The sequence below is a fragment of the Ursus arctos genome, unplaced genomic scaffold (genome assembly GCF_023065955.2).
Source record: "Ursus arctos isolate Adak ecotype North America unplaced genomic scaffold, UrsArc2.0 scaffold_15, whole genome shotgun sequence".
In the NCBI taxonomy this organism is placed as follows: domain Eukaryota; kingdom Metazoa; phylum Chordata; class Mammalia; order Carnivora; family Ursidae; genus Ursus; species Ursus arctos.
In genome coordinates this window covers 57518055-57542381 of record NW_026622819.1, presented here as the reverse complement: position 1 = coordinate 57542381, position 24327 = coordinate 57518055, and the positions used below count along the sequence as shown (strand labels likewise).

Below are 24327 nucleotides of genomic sequence, written 5' to 3'. Positions count from 1 at the left end.
CTGGCACCAGGGTTGGACGGCGTGGGTTTGGGTCTAGCTCCGTCTCATGTGAACTGGGGGCCTCACCACCTCATTGGATCTCTCTCTTCTACCTGTTCAAGATAGATGATACCTGTCCAACCTCCTAAGGTGGGATTTTTTAAAAATAATTTTTTGGTTGCACTCATGAGTACAAGGAAAATGGAGGTATCAGTCCGTGCAGATATCCTGCTTACTCTTGCTTTCTAAATCCCTGTCCTTTCTTGGATCTATACATATTCCTCCCATTTGCACTGACTGCCCACCAGACATACCCTGAGACCCCAGGCTGCCCCCCAGCTTCAGCCCCTCAGATTCATCTCCAGGCTCTACCCTGCTCTGAGGAGTCCATCAACTGATTGTTCCATAGGGTCATGAGCAAAAGGAGAGCAACATGGGCTGTTTTGTCTTGAAAAGCCAATGAATGAATTATTTAAAACTGTGCTAGGCTCAGGGGAATAAGTTTATGGCCTCATGTCATTTGGGGTTTTACTTGGGGGTCTCCAGCCCTGAGACCTTCTGCTGTCGCTCCCTACAGAGGATGATGGCACAGGCTTGGGCAAGTGGCCTTCTCTCCTTTCTGACTTTGGACTTCACCAGTGCAGAAGGCCTGGGGTTTTTCAAGCTGTAGGAGGGGAGGAAGGTCCTTTCTGTGTCAGGATCTTTCTGGCTATAGTCCTTGGAAGGGGGAAGGAGCCTCAGGGAGGGTGCATGAACCCTGTGTCTTCTCCAAGCTGAGGCCAAGAAGAAGTAGAGAAAGATGCTATGGGAGGGGACAGAAGAGGCTTCTCTGGGTATGAGGGCCAACTTGCAGGTTCTGGTCCCCACTGAACAAGTCCCAGCCAAGGCAACTTTGAACAAGCCACATACCTCTTTGTGTCCAAATGACTTTTTTTTTTTAACTCAGTAGGTGCAATTATTACTGCCACATTTATTGCCCAAATCCTCACAATCACCCTTATGGATTATTATGCCTATTTTACAGATGGGAAAACTAAGGCACAGAGAGGTGAAATAATGTGGCTACGTTTACAGGGCCACTAATGGGTAGAGTGGAGATTGGAACCAGGGTTTGCAAACTCCAAGCCTGTGAGCTCACACACGATACACTCTAAACTACTCCTCCCTGCTTCATTCCAAGGCCAGTCCCTTTGGGATCCATGGAGTTCTTTCAACATCTAGACCCACATATCTGTGATTTTCCATGAACATACCCCAAGTCTCTCTTTCACCAACTCGCTGATCATGGTATCCAATATTTCCCTCAGATTATGCCATCCATTTCCGAAGTCTTCCACGTAGCTGTGTTATCTTAGAAGAAACATAGCCAACACAAACATAATCCTTTATCTGATCATTGGTATTTTAAAAGCATAGGAACTGAGGAAATAGCAGAGGAGGCAAATAAGCTTTGAGGAAGAGGAAGAGGGTGTCTGCACTGGGAGGTTAAGCCCGGGGGAAATGGGGATGAGCCCCAGGTCTCCATCCGGAAGTGGGATCAACTTCAGTGTTGCCAGTCACGTGGGTTTCCATGAGGGTCACCTGGAGTCAAGGTCGAGCAGGGGCTTTGCACGCAGTGTGGGAGGGGTTGCCATAGCCAGCCCAACTCAGGAGCCTGTCTGGGGTCCCACCTGCTCCCCAGCTCAGGTGCAGGTGGTATAGGTGGTTAGAATCACTGGTGCAGGAGACGTATGATCCAGGCTCTGACAGACAAGAGGTAAGAGATTGCAGGGGACTGAATCAGTTGTTGTCCACCGCAAGGCGGACCCTCAGACGCTGACCACAGATGCTAACTTAACGTTGCCCAAGGAAGGCCCTGCCCAGCCTGTGCTTGATCCCAGCTCCCTGACCTGGTGCACCGGAAAGCAAGAAGGTCCATGGGAAGCCAGGTGGGCTGCAGGAAGGCTGGCATGCAGGCTGCTGTTGAAAATCTCTCTTCTTGGGGTTGGAGGCAAAGCAACACTTCTTTGCAGTGCAACTGGACAGTATGTATCAAGGATATTAAAAAATATATATCCTTTTCGGCTCTCTTTCTGGGAGCCTATTCCAAGGCAACAATCAAAATGACAGAAATAGTTACCTACATAAAGATGTTCTGTGCAGCCTTATTTATAACTGGAAGTAATCTTTATGTCCAACAGTTGGGAGACAGTTAAGGAAACTGCAGTCTATCCACCTTCTAACCGTTATGCAGGCAGTAAAAATAATGTCATGAAGACTTTGTATTAATACAAGAAGATGATCATAGTACAATAATAAATGAAAAAGCAGAAGAGTACAAAACTTCATATAATCACGGTAGGTTGCAGAAATGACCACAGTATTTTGTAGATTTGCCTATCAAGAGGTCATCTTTCCTTCCCCTCTGGAATCTGGGCCAGTCTTGTGACCAGACTGGACTAATAGAACATGGTGTAAGTGACATGGCACAAATGCTGAGCCTGGACCTTGAGAGGATTTGCAGCTTCAATGTCTCTCACTGCTCTTGGGACCAGCACCATGAAAACAGGCTCATCTAGTCAGCTAAGAAACCCCTTGTCACCCTAGTCACCCCCCGTCCCCCTGGCTGATAGCTAGCCAATCATGGGACATGAGTGAGGCCTTCTAGGGCCAACTGAATACATGAGTGGGCCCAGCTGAGGTTGACCAAGCTCAGATCAGACCAGAAGAACCACAAAGCAGAGTCATGAACTGTTGTTGCTAAATCCGGGGGTGGTTTGTTACACGGCAGTGGATAACTGATACAGCTGTCAAGGGGTATCACTAGGTCCGGAGAGGCCCTTTACAGCGGGGAAGAGGTCCTGGGGGAAAAGATTCCAAAATGCAGACGCTAGATTGATTAAATGGTGGGAGTATAGATCATTTTTAAAAAGATTATTTGTTTAACAATTTTAAGACTATGTTTAAGCTATTTACAATGAAAAATAAATGCACATTAACAAAAGTTAAAATGGGAGATGAATTTCCTTCTCTGAGGAGCTCTAATTCAGATCTCTGGCATGTTCGTGTTTTGAGGGTGACCTGCGCAGTCTGCCTACCATGATACGGGGGAGGCTTGAGCTGTGTCCTCCAGGTTGGACCAGGATGGTGGGCTCTGGAGGGCTGTCCCCGGACACTCGACCTCTCTCCCAGAGGCTCTGAAGTGGGAAGCTTGGGAACTGTTCCCTGGTGTTTTCCGTAGCGCCTATTCCTGAATCCCTAAGGCATTCATTGGCCCTTCAGGGCAGGCAGTCCCACACCCCCATGACTTTTTAACCGTTTCGCTGTGTTTGGAGAGTTCCAGAACTAGGGCTGGCAAAGCAGGAGGAGCCTGGCATTTGGAATATAAAGGCCTGGGTGCAAATTACAGCTTTGCCCTTCCTGGCTCCTACATCCATTCCTTGGCAACGACTGAGCTTTAGGGCCTGAGCTAGGCCTGGACATTTAGAGATGACCCCGACACAGTCTCCTAGGGGAGTCCTTGGTCTTGTGGGGACACCTACCCACTCAAACGCCAAAGTTAGCGTGGTCACATAACCTACTACTCAAGCTGGGTTGTTTCTGAGAGTGAAGGGGCCTGACTAGAGTCAACAGGGGCTGTCTGAGCTCCCGGGGACTTGCGGTCATGCTTCCTGGAGCCCTTTCCCTCCATATGGAGCTGTAGTCTAGAAGTGCCGTCCGGCAAACAGAAGAGATTCGAACAAATTAAAAAGAAAATCACTGCTTTCCTTTGAATGCGTAAAAGTGGATAACACTCCTCGCTCACAGTTATACCTCTCCTATTTTTCCTTTGCTCCTGAATTTTTCCGAACTGAAGCTGCTCCAAAACCCCTCACATGTCAGACCGGAGAGAATTTTCTAGGACACCTGGTCCACGTGGATTTTCTTTCTTTCTGCCACTCCCTCCCGTTCCAGCTCTCAGCTCTGGGTTACCTCTCTGCCTCCTGCCTCTCGAAAGCCAGCTCTCTCCCCCCATTCTCTAGAGGGACAGGCAGGAGGAGGGAAAGAGAATCTGACAGTGGAGGACAAAGGACGGAATGCTCGGGGGCGGGGAAAGAACAGGGAGGCCTGCATAGATAATTCTGATCAGTCTTGTTTTTGGCACACACACAGGTGAGTAACATGGTATGCCAAGTTCAGAGTTAGAACAGGCTCACCTGAAGGAGGGGCCCCTAATCCAGATGACCCTTAATAAATATTGAGTGAATTATGACTTAAATGCTGTGACTTTAGTCAAATCACTTAACTCTTCTGAGCCTCAAATTCCTCTTCTGAAAAATAAGTGAAAGAATGAATTATATGAATGAGGAATAAATGAATGAATGATCCTGTGGCAGTCATGGCCAGCTGACCAACAGAGTTTGATCCCCACACCTGATCCATGCTGAGAAGTGGTGGCCCAGCCAGGACTACATTTCCCAGACTCCCTTGCATCTGGGTGGGACCAGGTGACAGGGCCTGACAAATGGCATGTGAAGATAAGTTATACCTGTCACTTCTGGGCCAAGGTGGTTAAGTATCAATCACCCTCATTTTTCTCTCTGCCCCTCTCCTTCCTTCTGGTCTACTGGCTAGATAATTCTGGGGTCACCTCGAGGCTGCAAAACAGTGGAGCCATTAGATGAAGGAGCCTGATTCCACTAGCAACCACCTGGAGCGGAGCCACCCAACCAGAAGCGTACATTCTGGACTCCCCACAAATGAGAGCCGCACTGTTATTGGGGAGAGCCAATAAGATCTTGAGATTGTTGCCTCAGTTAATCCATCCTAATTCCGCTGCCTCTCGGGGTTGTCATGCAGATTAAACAAGGTGGGTGTGGTGGCGTCAGTGGTATCCCAATCCCTGCCCACTCCCCCCTCACCTGCCTGAGAAAAGATTTGTTCATGTCCAAATCCCTGGAACCTGTGAATGTGGCCTTATTAGGAAAAAAGATCTTTGCAGATGTAATTAAGGATTTTGAGATCATCCCGGATTACTTGGGAGGGCTCTAAATCCAATGGTAACTGCCTTTGTGAGACAGACCGGGAGACACGGAAGCGGAGAAGCCCGTGCGAAGACAGAGGCAGAGACTGGAGGGACACAGCCACAAGCCCAGGAAGGCCGGGGGCCACCCAAAGCTGTGAGAGACAAGGAAGGATCCTCCCGGAGAGACTTTGTAGGGAACATGGCCCTGGAAACCTCTTGAATTCAGACTCTAACCTCCAGAACTGTGAGAGAATCAAGTTCGATTGCTTTAAGCCACATGGTTTGTGCCAATTAGTTACAGCGACCCTAGAAAACGACCACAGTATGTACCGGGCCTAGCAAGGTGCCGGGCATGAAGAAGGCCCTCAGTCTGTGGTGAATTAAAAACAGTTTGCTCCTTAGAGACAGGCTCTTCTGGGAGACGGTGTCCCCTGAGAGTGGATACAGTTCAAGTCTACCTCGTTAACTCCCAGAGAAGGCTTTGGTGAAACTCACAAAGGTATTTGCACTTGGAGTCAATGGAGACCTTGAGCTTCTTATTATTTGCGGATCACAAACGTATGTGTTTATTAATGTGCAACAAGGAGGATTAAAAAGCCTTTCTCTACAGCGTCTCTTTTTAAAATGCCTGCAGGAGGCCACTGCTGGGCCCAGCCCCCTATGGGCAGCTGAGAGCCAGGGTCAGGAGCAAGGAGTGGCCTCCCACCTGGGGTCCTGGCTCAGAATGAGTCACGGGCTTGGAGAGGAGATTCAGGAAGGCCAGGCCGGGCCCCTCCCCAGGCTGAGGAGAGGCTGCAGGCAGGGACAGGCTTCCCAGGACTTGTCAAGAATGGCTGTGGTAGCCAAAGCTGAGGCAATGCCAGGGGGCAGAGTGGCCAGCAGTTTATGGCTTTATAGACTGCCCACCAGTCACATGTGGCTGTTTACATCTAAGTTAACTAACATGAAATAAAATTTAAAAATGTCAGTTCTCCTCTCACGTTAGCCACTTCTCAAGTGCTCAAAAGCTGCATGCCACTCGTGGCTCCCGTATTTGATGGCTCAAATTTCCATCATCGCAGCCAGGAGAGGTAGGATTCTCAGCTCTGTAGGTCACCGGCATTGTGACCTTGGACAAGTCTACTTGTCTCAGACACTCTCTGTTTCAGCGCAACCACCTATAAAACGGGGGCAATCACAGTACCTACGTCATAGGGTCAGGATCCAATGAGATGCTACGTTCCCAGTACTTAGCACAGCGCCTGCCCTTTGTTAGTGCCTGGGAACTGAGAGCTAGTTACAGGTAGAGAAATCATCTACAGAAGAGGAGTCAGGCAAGAACACTGCCCGGGAGTCGGTGGACATGGGCTGTAGCTTCAGTTCTGGCACTCTGAGAGGCTGTAGGGAAATGTCTGAATCCCAGCCCCTGCACCATTAAAGCTGTATGGCTTTGGGTAGGTCACTTCACCTCTCTGGGCTCAGACAGCTCACTAGTGGAAGGGAAGTTCACATCTTTTGGGACCCTATGTTTCCAGGAAAAGAGGATTCTGTGCTTCTGGGAAAAGTGAGGGGGTTGAAGCCTTTAAAAAGCTAATAATCTTTGACTCTGATCCCTGCTTTTAGAAATCTATTGGAAGAAAAGAATCAGAGAGGTGAGCAAAGAGTGATGTTCAAAGATTGTACTTGGAGGATAATAATAACAAACCCTTGAATTTATACAGAATATTTCTAAATTTATTTTTAGAAAGCATTTGCATTTGTCTTTAGGATATATTCTAGGGGCCCCTGGGTGGCTCAGTCGGTTAAATGTCCGACTCTTGATTTTGGCTCAGGTCATGATCTCAGGGTTGTGAGATCGAGCCCTGCGTCCAGCTACAGGCTAGGTGTGGAGTCTGCTTAAGATTCTCTTTTTCTCCCTCTCCCTCTGCCCCTCCCTCTCTCTCTAATAATAATAATAATAATAATATTCTAAACAATACTTTGGCAGGGGTTTCCTTGGGATGTTAGACTTTGATTGCTTCTTTTTGCCTTTCTGTACTTAACGGAGTCTCTACAACTTGCCTTTATCAGTTTGTGAATAGAAAATCTGACACACACAGAAAGCTGTCAACCTACATGTTCCCTAAGGGCCCTTGGAGGGATATTCTATGACTCAGCAAAGGGGTAAGAACACTCTGTTTGCAGTCTCGAAGTCCCCACCGCACAGGGAGGTGGAAGGGGGTGGGCAAGGGGATGTCCTTCAGTCCTTGGACCCCATTCTGACAGGTACCACTAAGTACAGCGAATGCAGATTGGGGCCTTGAATCCTGCCAGAATCAAACCTGTCCAGGGCAGGGGTGTCTTATTCACTGACATGCCAGGAACACGCACTGAATGAGTTTAGGAATGAATGGTAAACCAAGTGCTTGCTATGTGCCAGGCACTGCATGAATTGCTTTCATAGATTTTCTTCCTTTGAACTTTAAAAAAAATTGGGGGCAAAAAAATTTTGCATCTAAATAAACATATGAATGACTGTTCAATCCTTGCTGGTAATTTTGGCAAAGCAAATGAAAACTGGGACTAAAATTTTTTTCATCTAGCCAATAGGCAACTATTTCTAAATTTGATCTTGTCTGGGATTGGTGAATATGTGTGGAATCGGGTGTGTACACACATTTGTCAAGTGGTATCAATGTTACGGAAAAAAGTATACAGTAAGTATCAAAATGTAGAAAGCCTTTGCTCTCGAAGTTTTGCTCAGCTGTCTGATCTTTATTCTAGGGAAGTGGAATGGGCACAAATTGCAAGGAATTCTCAGTACAGCACTGTTTCTGTCACCTGGGTTTTCTCAGCACTCATCAGCTAGGGGTTACAAATGAGCAACATTTGCTTTGATAGACAAACATTTGGGCTCAGAGGCACAGCTCACAGCTACACAGGTATTTCTGGGAGTTTGCAGAGATTCTCTCATGTGCTCCAGTGCTCTTCGTTCTGACCTGCTTGTTGGTTCTCCAGCCCAAAAGCCACCTCAAGGAGAGGGACTCAGATCTTCTTGGGTGGCCCTCCAGACCCACTCCCCATTTGGCTTTTAGACTCTTCTCTGTAGGCTGATATTAGGGAGTAGAGCAACAGGCTCCTCTCTACCAGTCAGATTCAGTGAATGGGGTTCAGGAGATTAGAAGAAGTGTCCCTGGATGGTGAAGTCAGCTCTTCATTCCCCAGTTCGGCCACTGAGGGTCCCAGGCTGGAGGTACCCCTGCTCCAGGAGACTCTCTTTCTGATGCTGAACACAGCTCCCTTCCCTCATCCCTCAGTTCAGCCCACAGGGTATCCCACCATTCCCTGTGCTTCCCTACAACCTGCTCACACCATCGTCAGTATTCCTAAAGCCTCCTTGGTTTTCCCAGTTTGAGTGTGCCCTCTAAAGTGGTGTGCTGGGAAACTGGCTCTGCAAAGAACAAAAGCCCAGATTTGCAGCGTTTGTAGATTTCACTCCCCCTGTGGCCGATTTCTGGCTCCCCCCAGCAACTGGTGGTCGAGCACTCTCATGAAGCTGGTGTGAGCCAGCTCAGCACATCACCAGCCCTGCCCTTCTTGCAAGACCCTGACCAGTGCAGGGATATGTCCGGCCGCTGCCTCTGCTGCGGCTGCCATAGGTGATGACCCCGATTTCCTTATTAGGGGGCTACTGCTCAGGGCCACAGCATCACTGTGAGCCCTTTGTTCTCATCACCCCAGAGTCTGAGCTCCAAAGACTCTGGTGTGAAAACCTCTCCATCAGCCTGCATCTATTCCCTCTGCCTTCTCTCTCCCTCTTCCCCCAAGGCTCAAATCAGGCCTGGACTGGGCTAGGAAACTGTAACCTGCTGCCATCTTCCACTTTCATGGCTCTGTCATCTTTATCTCCAGGTTCTGGTCCCCAGATTGTGTCCTTATAGATCCAATCTCTGTCATTCCTGTCAGTACCAGAAAATGATGGGTTTGAGGGTGGGGATGGGTGGAACAGTCCACCGACCAGCAGAGGGCGACTCTGGGCTCCACTAGTAAGCAAACAAGCACCATTCCTAAATCTCCACCAACGTGGCTTCAGTGAAATATACTACGTCTTACCCATATGAAACAGTACTGTACAAGCTTTTAAAACAATGTTTTCTGGTATGGGGAAATGATTACAATATTCCGTTACATGAAGGAGCAAGAGGTTTTTCTCTGGTCAAAGGCTACAACAGGGATGAACCTTGAGGACACTCTGTTGAGTGAAATAGCCTGACACGAAAGGGCAATTATGGTATGATTCTATTTATATGAGATATCTAAAGTAGCCAGACTAGAGAGACAGACACTAGATGGTGGTTGCCAAGGAGGAAGGAGAGATGGGAGTTGTGGTTTAATGAGTACAGAGTTTCAGTTTTGCAAGATGACAAAGTTCTGGAGATCTGTTGTGCAACAATGTCCATATAGTTACCACTCCCAAACTGTCCACTTAAAAATGGGTAAGATGGGGGCGCCTGGGTGGCACAGCTGTTAAGCGTCTGCCTTCGGCTCAGGGCGTGATCCCAGCGTTATGGGATCAAGCCCTACATCAGGCTCCTCCACTATGAGCCTGCTTCTTCCTCTCCCACTCCCTCTGCTTGTGTTCCCACTCTCACTGTTTGTATCTATCTCTGTCGAATAAATAAATAAAATCTTAAAAAAAATGGGTAAGATGGTGAATATTTTTTGAAAAAGCAAGAGATTTTTTTTTCAGACTAAACCACAAACCACAGCAAATCCCCAATTTTCTGTGTTTATCTGGAGATGTGACTGTGAATAGGAAAAGTCCTTGCCGCGGATATCAGAGAGCTTGCATTCCAGTGGGGAGACCTGTGAAGGGGGAACGCACATGAATAAACGTAACGTTGCGGGGACAGGAACTGCTCTGAAGGAGCTGCACGTGGTGCTCTGAGCACGTTAAATGACAGCGCTGACCGGGCCCACGAGGCAAGGAGAGTGGCTAAAGGAATAGGAGGTGAGGTGAGAACCCCAGGACCGACTCCTAGGGAAGAGGACGAGCTCCCTGGCAGGTGGGGACACAGGGATGTGCCCTCTGGAAGGAGAGAATGCACGCCTCCCTTTATGAGTGTCTGCAAGGACACACACACCCCCTGACCAGCGGTTCCCTCCAAGTGGCCGGGTTATTGCTGTGCCTCGTCTTCTTCCTGAATTTGTCTATTGTACAACTGTTCCACAGTGAGCATGGATGGTTTTGCAGTAAGAAAGAGGCGTAAGAAAACGCTCTTACCGCACAGATGGAGAGCAGTACTCTTTATTTATTTATGCTCTTCCTTGTTTCAAAGAGGATTTCAAGCTGCTTACAATTATGTTAACAATACAGCAGGCTAAAATACCTTGTCACTAAGTAAGAAAAATGAGGGGAAGCAAAAACACGGCTGGAGAGTCCGATGAGAAAGGCGGGAGGCTTCCCTTCACTCAGAGCGGGCGGCCCTGTCCTGTTCCTCGTCGCGTCCAGTCTTGCCATTTAATTCAAAGATGGATATTTCATTGTCCTGTTTATACTTGGTCTTCTCAACTCCATTGAAAAATCTTTCATTATGATTTCCTCTGTCTTTTATGACTCTCTCTCCCCCAAAATACATCCTTTTATTTTTCCCTTGTGCCTCTTTGCGGTTTCAAAAAATCCACATCCTCCCTGTCCCATCGGGATGCACAGCAGCAGTGACGTGCTCAGAGCCTCCGCACAGTAGGTCCTCGAGTGTCTGTGAGCGAGTGGCTTCGCTACGACGGAGGGCGACTCACATCCACTCCCCCCGGCACGCAGCCAGCGACACACCCTCAGCACAGGCTCAGGACACGGTTGCCAATTTGATTTATGGGACTTATTATCCCAAATGGTGGCATGGAATAGATATTGATTCCAAAGGGTTTAAATAAATAAGTGATGCACAATCCAGAAAGGGCTATAGACTGAGAAGAGGGGCTTGCTCAGTGGCTGAAGCAGACTCGTGAAAAAACACTGGTTCCCTTGAAGACTGCGCCTCGGGGGGTCATGGAGGGACGGGGATGGGCTTTGGAGTCAGCAAGCACAGGTCCATACCAGGCTCTGTCACGTCATGTGACAGGGGAGTGATCTTGGGCAAATCACAGAAATGACCTTTGGCGAGGACTGCTGAGAGGAATGGATACGTGTGTACATTTGTGTATGCATATGCATGAGTGTGTACGTGCACACGTGTACTTACACGTGTGTATGTATGCACATATGTGTGTATATGTGTGTGCAGATGTGTATAGGTGTATGGATGTGTATATGTGTATGCATGTACGTATGTACACATCTGTATACACACACATGCACGTATATGCACGCACATGTGTGTGCATGTGTGTATGTGCATGCATGTGCACACACGTGTAGATGTGTGTATGTGTAACTGCACATGTATAACTGTGTACGCACACACATGCACATGTATATGCGTGTACTCACATGTATGTGTGCGCTGTATGTATACACGTGTACATGCATGTGCAAACGCACGTGCATATATGTATGCATGTGTGTATGTATATGTATTTGCATATGGATGTGGCTCATGCCCTGGCACAGAGTAGTTGCTCGATAAATGAAAATTCCCTCCCGTAACACTGTCCTTCTATTCCGTTTGTGCAGCGGTGAGCAACCTGAGATGAGAATATAGAGAGCATTTCTAAAGCTCCCCCATAGCACTCTATGCAGTCATCTCAGGCTTTTTCATCCCCACTCGTTCAACTCTACCACAATCACCAGCAACAGTAAGTTTCCCTTCTAAATCACTTACAGTATATTCCAGTTACTATGGATGCATAACAAATTCCCTCAAAATAGAGTGGCATAAAACAACCACTTAATTTTCTCCTGGATTTTGTAGATGGGGAATTCAGAAAGTGCACAGAGCGGGTGGCTGGTCTCTGCTCCGTGATGTCTGAGGCCTCAGCTGGGGGACTTGAAGGGGGGGGCGGCTGGAGTCATCTGCAGGCTCCTTCCTTCACAGGTTGGTGTGCGGGGGGGAATGCTGGTTGTTGGCTGAGAGCCAAGCTGGGGCTGTCAGCTGGAGCCCCTGCGTGTGGCCTCTTGGCTTCCACATAAAACGGTGGCTGGCTCCAAGGGAAGGGGCGCCCAGGGAAAGCAGTTATCACTGCTTACGACTTAGCTTTGGAAATCACACAGTGTCACTTCCACCACATTCTATTGGCAAGGTGGTTTCAGAGCTCTGCCCAGGTCGAAGGACAGATGCCCCTCTTGACAGAGGAGTGTTGATGTCACATTGTGAGACGAGCATGTGGGATGGGATGCGTGTTGGCGTGGCCATCTTTGGAAAATACGATCCGCCTGTCAGGTAGCTTAGGTGATCTCCTTTGTTTTCAAAAACACTGAGGGGTTAGGTATAATTGCCTCCATTCTAGAAAAAGACAGACTGAGATTCAGAGATGCAAAGTAACTTCCCTTGGGCACTTTATTTAACCTCTCTGAACCACAGTTACCCCATCTATAAAATGGGTAGAAAAATCTCTTCCCGAATAGATTGTTATGGGCCAGCAGGGCTTATTACGTTAAGGTGTTGGAAGTTTGGAGTTGGGAAGGTATTTGTGATTTCTAGCAACCTGTGTTAATGCAGAGCATTAATCTTTATTGTCGTAGCATTGTTTTTGCCTTACGCTTCACCTACAGCCCCACAGCCAGCTAGGGACCTGAGTTTTTCTCCACAACCCCTCGAGAACAGAGCTTGTCCCAGCATTTTGGAGGGGGGCTCCCTTTCGTGCAGCAGAAGAGCTTACAGTCCCTCTTCCTTGCCTGTTTCCATCTTCCGAGGGGAAAAGTATCTTGGGAAGAATGTTAATGTTTGCTTATAAATTCCAAATGTGTAACCCTTAATAACTCATTCCGTCAATTATGAGCAAGTAGCCCTTTTGTCCTACTTAAAAATGGCTCTGTTGCACGCACGGTGTCTCCCTTCCCTAGGGGAGTGGGAGGAAGGACTGGCATTTTTGCATTAGTTCATGGGCCCCAGAAGGACTCTTCTGGCTCCTGGATGGGCCAAGGAGCATCTTGGAAAACCACTCCTCTGGGGAATCATTCCAGGCCCTGTGTCCCTCGGTGTCAATCTTCGAGGTCTAGGACTTAAAAAAAAAACCCTTGCTGCTCACTTGTCATATTGAGAGGAACAAATCTCTGCCCATGACCCCAAACTGTATTTCGACAGTCTCTGGGAGGCCACTTGGCCGAGCAGGCTGTCCCTGGACCTGGCTGGCTGGCGCAGCTGTGGAGGTCTCACTGCTTTTACCTTCTGCTTGCCTGGGCTTTAAAAGGTGGGTTTCTCTTCCTCTGCCTCAAATCTTCGTTATCCCTAACACTCGTGATCCCTAAACAAAGTTAGTTAAAAAAAAAAAAAACCCAACAACATAGTTGAGAAAATTGAGGCTCAGAGAGGTCCTGTGACCTGCCCAGGGTCACACAGCATGTAAGTACCAAAGGCTCAGAAAGGTTTGGATGCTCCTGTGGGGATATGCCAGCCCCCTAGTAGCTGATAAGCCCAACCCCTTAGAGCTCTAACTCCTCCTCCCTCCCTCGTGTCAAAGAAAGGAAAATCATTTCCTATTCCTGGCTTCTCTGCCAGCCCGGAGAGACTGAATGACGAAGAAATGTCTCTAAATGTATCAGGATGGTCTTTCCGGGCTTCTCAGTTTTGCTCAGTCTTTTGTTGTTCAAAATCTGTTTCCTACAGACCCTGGAAATTGCAGGTGTGGGGGCCTGGGTAACAGCTGCCCTTGTCTCCTGGGCTTGGTACGGACTCTCTGGAGTTTGTGTCCCGGGGCTGTGTGCTCAGACTTGACCATGTTTGGGCATGGAGGCTTGTCCCAGATGGGGACCAAAGGCCGCTTTCCCAGAGATGGGCTGGCAGCCCAAGCTTCCTGCTGCGGCTCAGGCAGCCTCTTTTGGGGTGGGGGCTGGGGGCCAGGCCCAAAGTCTCTGCCTGCTGAAGACTCCAGGCCACCAGACACTGTGAGTACTGCGTCCAGAGCACTTGGGGAGTGGTTTCTCTGAAGTCTGGGGCTCGAGGGGAGATCCTGGGGGAGGGAGCCTGGCAGTGGGAACTCGCTTCCTGGGGAAGTCCATCACAGTTCTGGGCTCCAGAGGGGCTGACAGTGGTGTCACCCAAGACTAGACCTGCTGGTGTTTGGGCCCGTGGTCTGGTGGCCTGCTCCATGGCTGGGTCACTCTAGTAGCTCAGTGTCCTAGCACTCAGATCCCAGCTTCCAGAGCAGCCAGAGAGCAGCAGGCTGGAGAGCAGGACCAGTCCTGACACTTGTCCCCAGGGGAGGGGTGGGACAAAAATAGACTCAGCAAGAGCACTGGGGACTAGTGCTCCAAACCTTTAGGATTCCCTTTGTTAATAGTAACAGCCAGTATTTATGGAGAGCTGGCGTGGGGCCAGACCCTGGGATCAATAGGTGATATTTGGTATGTCACTCGATCTTTGTCAGAACTCTCTGAAGCAGGTACTCTTCTTCTTGTTTTAACGGCCACACAGTTGCTAAGTGGCAAAGTCAGGATTTGATCCCAGATCTGCTGACCTCAGAATCCTCCCTGCCCCACACTCCACCAAACCCTTGAACACGGTACTCTGTGCCCTGGCCTTCTAAGGAAAAGACAGTCAACCAGAATGTCAAGCCCTATATTCTTTAACCTTTCTCCATCTTTCCTAAATTCTCCCCAGATGTTGAGTGACTCTTCTAAATGGAAGAGAGAGCCAAAAAGTCCAGAGATATTCTCAAAAGCGAGAAGTTCTTCTTGGAGTCTAACTGAAATCTCTCCTATTAGAGCTACAATCCCTTTCTTCCTTCCAGGCCTCAGGGGACATCAGCAGTGCCTCCCCTTCCTCCTGCCTGAAGGCTCTCACTGTGGTTGTTCAATCCTATACTAACACCATATCCTCACCCTATTCTTTTATCCTGCGTGGTTTTAGGAGCACTGATCAGGACTCTGCAAAGCTGCTCACTCGGTGTGGGCAACGATCTCATCAGAGCATTGCAGGCAGGCCGGATCTGGGCAAGCAGCAGGGTTCAGACTTCTCTGTGACAGGGGAGCCTTTCCTCTCCTTTCCTCCCTTCCTGACATCTCAGACCTGGTCACATGGTGCCCCTGCCTTCACATCCTGAGTGCCCGGGGCTGGGAGGACTGAGGGGCCTGGAAGGTAGGGTACACGCCAAGGGCAGCTCCTCCAGTGCACCCATGCTCCAGGAAAGAACAGGTTTGTTTGGGGCCTCAGCCCGCCTTGCTGGTTGGGGGCCCCGCTGCTCCTTCTCTGCTTGCTGCCCCAAGCCCAGCCAGCCTTGCCTGGGGATTGTTTGTAAACTGTGAAATGCTCCAGGTTTTTCTGAGATGAGTATCCTAGGAGAAAGTGCTCTGATGTCCCACCCCTACGGCCCCCTGTATTCACTGATCTCCTGTATTCCTTTTCTATTGTTGCTGTAATGAATCACCACAAACTTGGTGGCCCCAAAGAACAGAAATCTCCTCTCACATGCTTCTGGAAGCCAGCGAGGTGTCGGTAGGGCTGAAATCAAGGTGTTGACAGGGCTCACTCCTTCCAGAGGCTGAGGGGACAGTCCATTGTTCCTTGTCTTCTGTGGCTTCTGGTGGCTGCTCGTACTTCCTGGCATGTGGCCACATGGCTCCAATCTCTCCTCCCTGGTCATATCACCCTCTCCTCCTCTGTGTCTCATCTCCCTTTGCCCTGTTCTTGTACGACCCTTGTGATTACATTTAAGGTCTACATGGATAATCCAGGATAATCCCCCATCTCAGGATCCTTAAATTAAGGTCTTTGCCATGTTAAGTACCACTCCCAGATTCCAGGGCTGAGAATATGGACCTCTTGTGGACCATTATAGAACCTATCACACACTGTGTGGCCTTGGACAAGTCACCCTACTTTTCTGAGCCACAGATCCTTCAACTGTAGAAAGTGAATGATAACACTTGCTTCTGAAAGTTGATGGGAGGTTTACATGGGGGCAAACAGCCCTCAGAAGTTGCAAAGCTCCGTAGCAAACCAGAGAGGATGTCGATCATTGAGCACCCTCCCCTCTTACCTGTCCCCCCTTCTGTGGATTACTCGTCACCTATGCTCTCTCATGTCTGTTTGCCTCTGTGGCTCTAGAAATGACCCCTGCCTGCAGTGGACATGGGGAAGAAGCTGGTGATGGCCCAGAAGCGGGGAGAGACTCGAGCCCTTTGCCTGGGTGTGGCCATGGTGATGTGTGCTGTCATCGCCTACTATATCCTGGGCACGACCATGCTGCCCCTCTACCAGAAAAGGTACGGAGCTCTCCTGGCCTGCCCCCATCATCCTCCAGCCGCTCTCCGACGGGTCTGGTCTGCCAGGAACCCCAGCCTTCTTCCTACCCCTCCCTTGACTTCACACCAGGCAGGAAGGGCTGGACAATCATTCTTAGGGTGAAGGGTTCAAGTGCAAGGAGGGTAGACCTGCCTGGACCCCTCTCATCTGGGACTTGAGGGTAGCAGACATAGGAGGCGCTTCTCACAAGCAGCAGCAAAGGATCGGAGCGAATCCCACAGTGTCCGTTTGATCCCAGGAGACATCAGAGGTTATAGATTTTCATAAACTGTCTGCACGGTTTGACTCCCTCTCTGAAACCTCCCGGCCAGGTGGGCGTCTAACCTCCTGTTGAATATCTCAAGGGACGGGGAGCTCAGGACCCCATTGTATATACCATTTCATTTTGGGGCTTTTCTGATAAGTAGGAAATGTCTACACTGAACCAAAAGCTGCTCCGATGGAGCTCTGCTCTGGAATCTCAGAGAATGTTCCTTGTTCCCTGGCATGTCAACCACCTGAGCTTTTAAAGGGAAAGCTGTGAAGTTCCTGATCCGTTTTCTATTTGGAACAAACGTGCTCGGTCCTCTCCACCTGTTTTTTGAGGATAAGTCTCCGACCCTCGCCTCAGGGCATGTTCCGGCTGCTGACAGCCCCTCCATCTGGCAATGTGGGTCCTGCCTGATAAATGCGAGATGAGTCACAATTGATTCGCTCCTGTGTTGATGAGCCTGTTAGCCTCTCCCAGGCCTGCTTCTTCCTCACTTTTTATAACCCTGGAGAGAGTCCAGGTTGGAATCTTACCCAAGGGAGGCACTGCTCAGAGCTGCTGGGTGCCCGTGACCCACTATCTCCAGGTTAAGCACCATCCCCACCCACGTCCCTACCCTGGCTCAAATCAAGACCTTTTGCGTCTATCCTTTCTGGGGGAAAAAAAGCACAGATTCTGAAGCTAATCAGACCTGCTCTCAGGTCCTGTGTGGCCTCAGAAAAGTCACTTGACCTTTCTGAACTCTTCTTCCCACCACCTGTAAGGGGAGGATGATGCGGATAAGGGGTCTCAGGGTTTGGCTGCTTATCAGAATCAAGGCAGGGGCCTTTTAAAAACATATCAGGGCCTGAGCCTTGCCCACCTTAGAAATTCTGATTTAACTGTGCTGGGGTGTGGCTTGGACATGGGAACCTTTTCAAAAGTTCCCAGGGTTTTCGGTCAGCAGCCAGGGTGAGAACCATTTATGTAGATGATGTCTAAGAGGCTAATAAGCATTGATATTCTGATTCTCTGGTTCTTTTCTTGGATCCAGGGACTCGGGGGTCACACTCCTTTGGTGCTGGATGCTTATGGCAAGATGAGGGTCACAGCCCTAGGTCTTTCTAAACGGGTTGAAACCCGGTGCTCTGTGCCACCCAAGTTCTGAGATATGTGTGTGTGTGCGTGGTCTTTCCAGCGTGTGGACCCAGAAATCCACGTGCCATCTGATTGAGACCAACATCAGGGAACAGGAGGAGCTGGAGGGGAAGAAGGTGCCGCAGTACCCGTGCCTTTGGGTCAATGTGTCAGCTGTGGGCCGGTGGGCTGTGCTGTACCACACAGAGGACACTCGGGACCAGAACCAGCAGGTACTGATGGGGGTGGGGGGGTGGGGAAGGGCATGTGTCCCCTTGCCCCCGGCATGTGTATGGGCCTCTTCCTAACTGAATCCCCATCCCCACTCTGGAGAGAGGAGGCTGAGAGAACTGAGCCTACTTGACTTGAGCCTCCACAGTTGGTATGAGGTCCAGCCAGACTTCGCAGCTCTGGGTTGGAGTCAGACAGACCTGGGTTTGAATCCCCACTCTGCCACTAACTGCTGCATGACCTGGGTGCCCCTTTCTGAAGTGCTCTTATGATGTCAGAGGCTGTTTGGTGTGCTGAGCTCCATGTCAGGTGGATGGCAGCCACTTCTATAAGGTGAGTCCAGTGCGAGGCTGACCAGAGCTGACCCCACGGAGGAGAACCCCTGAGACCAGCCCCTGCTCCTTGAAACCAGGAGCCCAGGGCTGAAGCAATCTCTGGAGGCCAGTGCTTGGGAGATTTTGCCATCACTGCCTCTCCACACCGCCCTCCCCAACCCCTCATCCTATCCCTTCTTCCAGAAAATACAAGTTGGCCGTATCCATTCACTCATTCATTCATTCATCCAGTGGTCACTGAGCACTTCCTGTGTTAGGAGCTCTGGACTCAGGAGGAGAGAGCTCATATGGGAAGTAATACCTAGTGGGGAGGGGTCAGTGCCAGAGAGGAACAGAGAACATTATGAGGTTAAAGGCAGGAGTGACTTTTCCAGCCAATAATGAGGTGAGGGTGTCAGAAAAGCGTTTGGGTCAGGCTTTAAAAATCAAGCAGGTGTTAGATACACAGAGACATGAGGGCAGCATGCCTGACGAGGGGAGGGCAGAGACCACGGCATGGTGGGAGGAAGGGCCTAGAAGAGACAGGACTGGAAGGGGTGCTGCGGTCACTGACACAAGGGGCAGGTGGGCTCCACACGACCCAATTATGGAAGCAGAAAGCTTTTTGTTTCTGGTAGGTTTTGGTTTGTTTTTTTTTTTTTTTTTTTTGAGAGAAGCAAAACTTTAATGAAGGATGCTACAAGTTATGGATAATAATTAGTTCCCATATTAAAAAAAAGATTATAAAAAACACTTTACTGATTTTTTTCTTTTCTGCAACGATAGTCTTTGAGGATGTCTGAGTGAGGGAGCAGACACAATGCAGTAGGCCAGGAGAAGTGGGTGCTGCATTCCGGGCCGGACACAACACAGCACCATTAGGGAAGCAGGGGGAGGAAGCCGGCCCACCAAGGGTGGAGCTGGGCATTCATGTTCAATCGGGAATTTTTTTAAAGCTTTGAAAGTCCAGCATAAGGAAGGGAATTGGGGGAAGGGCTAAGCTTATCTACAACCACCATTTTACCAAAAAATACACTGGCCCAACCTCAGAAGAAGTGGGGTAGGGTGCCGAGGGTGCGCAGTGGGATTAGGACAGTGTAGGGGGGTCACGGAGAAGTGGATCTGGACAGTGCAGGGGGCCAGGCCTGTTCTGTCAACACTGGCATGATTCAGCCCCACCAGATGGGGGTAGAGGCCCCAGGTCCCCCTGAATCAGCTCCTGCCAGGACTCCTGCTGCTTCTTTGGCATTCAGTGGCTGCTGATCTATCCCGAGGAACAAGAAACAAATGTCCAAAGTCAAGCAGAAGCGATCACTGGTGTGACAGGGATTGAGAGCGGGCTGGCCTGCAGGCTGCCTGCCTGACCCTGAGGTCGCCAGCCTCTCCCTGCCCCAGTGCACCCCGGGTCAGTTCCTGCAGCACACCTTCCAGCCCTGGCTCCATGACTAGTCATCTGGCAGCTACCCTCACAAACTATTTTACAAGACTCAGAGAGGTGGTGGCACCCACCAAGGTCACACAACTTGGACCTGGTGTCTGAACCTGGTGTCTGAATCCAGGTCTGCCTGGCTCCACAGCCACACCTTTGCTCAATGGGGTAAGTTCCCCAAGGTCATAGCCAGAGGCACTGGGGAGATAGGCGAGGTCCTCTCAGTGCAGAATTCTGAATTCAGCTGCTCCTGGGACCTTGCAGTACCCAGCAACTTTGAATGTCAGATTCCTTGGAGGCAGCTCTCCCCAGCCTCAGCGGCTCCCTGGCTGGCTGGGAACCGACTCTGGACACAGCTCCCCCACTTCTCAGGCTGTCAGGACCGTGATGCAACCATCTTCTTTACCACTGGATGACTGCTGTCAGGGCAGGCAGCTTGGGACAGGGTCTCATTCAAATCGAGGGAGTAACCAAGGCCTGGGGAGAAGCTGGCTCAACACTCTACATTTTGATATCGGACATGACTGCCCCAGGCCAGTGGTCTCAAACCACCGTGCATGAAGGAGTCACTTGTTTGCTGGGCCCCACCCTCGGCAATTCAGAGTGAGTAGGAACCTGTGCCCTGGCCAGCGCTCCAGCTAGTCTGCTGCAGGTGCTGTGGGGGAACCAGCTTGCAGAACCTTCCAGAGCCTCACATAAGCAACCTTCAGACCTCCCGGCACAGAACGGAGATGAAACCAGGGCCTCCCCTCTTTCCAGCTGGACCTGACCAAGCCAGAGGCTCCTAATGACGACAGTTGGTGTCAGAATTAAGTGTGTACTACGCTCTGCCGGTACAAGCACTTTCAAGTGTATTCTCTCCTTCCTTTGAATCCCCGTGTCGAATGCTGGCTTGCCAATATCTTTGTTTGGCTCGCACAGGGCTAGACCTCAAAGGGTTTGCAATTCACATTTTTGCCAATAGTTTAAAATTGTGGGAGTTCACATTAAAATTTGACTTTTTGGCTTTTCTTGAAATGTCAGAGGCCTGGCTATTTTAGGTCTCCTGGATCGCATGGCATCCATTGTCCAGATAGAGTGACGATGGCCAGTCTGGATGCCTCTGGCTCTCTCCATTTCACCAGGCCTCACCAGTCCCTGACTGTCCTCTGTGGCGCAAGGCGAGTGTCAGCTGGCACTTGTCATCTCCTTCCCTCCTCACCCACTTCACCTGTGAACCTTCTGTGTGTGGGCCCTGTGGGAAACTGAGTGTATGACCTCTGCCCCGAATCCGAATACAGAGCCCATTCGGTGGGTGTCACTCATTAGTTGGTTAAGCTTGAAGTCCTTTAATAACATCCTTTGAAAGAGATGCTGCTCTTAACCCCTCAAGAGATAAGACAGCGAGGCTGAGAAAGGTAAGCAATATGCCTGAAGTTCTACAGCCAGTGCAAGCAGGACCAGAACTCCAGCTGGGCCCCTGCCTCGGGGTATTTGGCGTGTCCCCTGAGCAGCTCCTGGGCCACCACCCTCACACGGGACACTGTGAAGGAACCCTCTAGAACCCTGCAGTGCACAGCCTGCCAAGCTTTCGGCAGACCTCGCTCCCATGGGGGGGGCCCGATTCCAAAGCCAACGCTTTTCTTTACTTCGTGCCGGCCCCTCATCTCTCCCAGAGAAACCAGGGTTTCCAACTTCATGGGTGCTCTCGCCTTTCCCCCCGCAGTGCTCCTACATCCCAGGCAGCCTGGAGAACTACCAAGCAGCCTGGGCCGACGTGGAGAAGGTCAGGGCCAAATTCCACGAGATACAGACTTTCTACTGCTTCTCAGCAACTCGGGAGAATGAGACCACTGTCCTATACCAGCGGCTCTATGGGCCCCGGACCCTGCTCTTCTCTCTCTTCTGGCCCACCTTCCTGCTGACCGGAGGTCTCCTCATTATCGCCATGGTGAAGATCAACCAGTCCCTTTCCATCCTGGCGGCTCAGAAGTAGGCCTCTCCATGCCGCAGCGCTGCCCGGGCCACGGGGGACTGGGTGGGCCCCCAGGCTGCTCCCGACGTGTGTACCCCTGCTCCCTCCCCCTGCCTTCTCGCTGTTCCTGCAGATCTGTAATAACCTCTGCTACATGGATGGGCTTCGGGAAATCCCTTTGTTGTGTCATTCCTGATTAAGAATGTACACCGGTTCCCTGGGGCTTCCGAGAGCTCAAGGCCAGCTGGCAAGAGCTTTCCACTATCTTTCCCCGCTCAACTGACTGAAGCCCACTTCCTGCTGCATCACCCACCAGCCCACAGGTGGCAAGGATGCGTCTCCACGCCCGTGTTCTCGTGGTCGGCTCAAAGGCCTACCTTTGCCATCCTTGGCAGACCTCGCTCTCTTCTTTGAATTCCATAATGAAAACCACAGCAGCTCCCACATACAGAGAACATTCAGAATGTGCCTGTAGGACACTAGGTGCTATATACATTTTTATTCCAATATTAACAAATATAGGTACAAACCTCCAGTTATAAAATACTTAAGTCTTGGGGATGTAATGGACGGCACGGTGACTACAGTTAACCATACCATACTACGTATTTGAAAGTGGCTAAGAGAGTAAATCTTAAAAGTTCTCATCCCAAGAAAAAAAATTTGTAACTGTGTATGGTGACAGATGTTAACTAGACTTACTGTGGTGATCATTTTGCAATATATATATATAAATATCAAATTATTACGCTATACACCTGAAACTAATGTAATGTTATATGTCAATATCTCAATAAAAAATATATATGTGTATATATACACATATATATATCACAAGAGGCTATATGAAAATATACTATAGTATATCGAAATATTAACAGTGAGATTGGGGCTTGGGATGGTGGTTAATTTTAATTTTCTTTCTCATCCCTCTTTTTATCTTTGATACTTTTATAAATTTTCAGCAGTAGGAAGATGTGGTTTCATTGGATTTTTATTTTTGAAACAAATATGCTTCTCTTCATTTTTTCTAAGATTGTATTTATTTATTTTAGAAAGAGAGAGAGAGCATGAGCTGCGGTGGGGGGTAGGGGCAGAGGGAGAGGGAGAAGCAGATGCCCCGCTGAGTAGGGAGCCCGACATGGGGCTCGATCCCAGGACCCGGGATCATGACCTGAGCCAAAGGCAGACACTTCACCTGCTGAGCCACCCAGGTGGCCCTCATTGGGTTTGTTTTTAATCACAAAAGCAACGATAGATATTATTTTGGAAGGATTTGGAAGGGTGGGCCTCACATCACCAAGCAGTGGAAGTGGGCTGGGAGGGGGTCAGGCTCCAATCCGAGGCAGGCAGGCTTTTGAGAACATGTAATTTTAAGGACCCTCTTTGGAAGGAAGGGAACCACATAGATGGGGATTCATAATTTACAATGCAGGTAAGTATAGGGCGCTGGCCTGCAAGGGAAGCCTGTCTCAGCTTGAAAAGGGCGTAAGTGGAGCATGCCATCATCTCTACCATTACTACTCCAAGGGGTCTTCCAAGAGCAGTGGTTCTCAAAGTATGGTCCCTGGTGCAGCGACATCAGCATTCTGTGGAGCTTTGGGAGAAATGCACATTCTCAGGCCCTGGCTCCAGCCCTTCCTAATCAGAAACCCCAAGGGGATGGGGTGAGGTGGCAGACGGAGGAGGGGGACAGCACTCTGTTTTAAAAGTGGCCGCAGGGGCTTCTGATGTGCCCTCAAGCGTGAGAACCAGCAGCGTAGAGAACCAGGGCCCTGTCACCGGGCTTTTCAGAACAGATAAATGACTGCTTGACAGGGCAAGTCCTGAGCTGGATGTGAAGTTAGGCTGGTGTCTCTGAAGTTCCTTCTGGAGCTGTGATTCTAGCCGCAGCCCCTGGGTAGGAATCCTGTTTCTGCCTCTGCCAGATTTCATCTCTCTGGTTCTCAGGTGTTTCATCTATAAAAAAAGTGACTCTTCCTTTTGGGTAGTTGGGAGGGCCGAATAAAGGTTTGGCACATGGTCGGTGGCCAGAATGGAAGTAACTGAATACTCAGAAATTTCCAGAAGCAATGATACCAGTGATAATGTAAGCTAGCATTTATTGGTGCTTATGTATTACATGCCGGGCACTGTGCTGAGCAGTTTGCCTCGTGACAGTTCAGTGAGGTACTACTGAGCCTGCGCAGAGAGGAGGAGAAGCAACACAGGACAGTGGCTAGTATGGGAACTTGAATGAGGATGGCCTGGTTTCAAATACCTGACCCTACCATTCCCTAGCTGGGTGACATTGGGCAAATAACCTCTCTGTGCCTCAATTTCCTCATTTGCAAAATAGGAACTAACAATATCTCCCTTTTAGGATCATTGCTATTAAACTGGTTATTCTATAAGCTTCCTAGAATAGTAACTGACACATGGTAAGTGCTATATGATATTAGGAAAAACTGAAGTTCTAAAAGGTCATTGGCCAAGGTCATCCATATAGCAGGTCATCCTCCTGGCAGGAGCTAGGAATCAAGCCCTGGGCTGTGTGATTCCAGAGCGGACTGTCAACCATAGTACTTGAGCAGACTCAGCTAAAGGGCTGTGGACCCCAGTCCCCCAAAGCCCCAGGGGCCAGGTAAGGAACCTTGTTGCATTCCTGGAACCCACTGGTGCCCTCACACAAGTCAGGGCTATGAGGGGAGGGCATCTATAATTTGCCTGA

At 49.7% G+C, this 24327-nt stretch overlaps 2 protein-coding genes across 3 annotated transcripts in view; one reads left to right on the top strand and one right to left on the bottom strand.

The window, feature by feature from the left end:
• The window catches only part of KCNIP1 (potassium voltage-gated channel interacting protein 1), a 332036-nt gene that overhangs the window by 289359 nt on the left and 18350 nt on the right, over nucleotides 1–24327 (bottom strand). The gene's annotated exons all lie outside the window — the stretch shown is intronic.
• Nucleotides 13780–22452, top strand: KCNMB1 (potassium calcium-activated channel subfamily M regulatory beta subunit 1). The gene is made up of 4 exons (XM_026510953.4): nucleotides 13780–13964; nucleotides 16126–16283; nucleotides 17751–17922; nucleotides 21369–22452. Exons 2-4 carry the CDS (start codon nucleotides 16150–16152, stop codon nucleotides 21636–21638), a joined length of 576 nt encoding a protein of 191 aa, XP_026366738.1. The 5' UTR covers nucleotides 13780–13964; nucleotides 16126–16149; the 3' UTR covers nucleotides 21639–22452.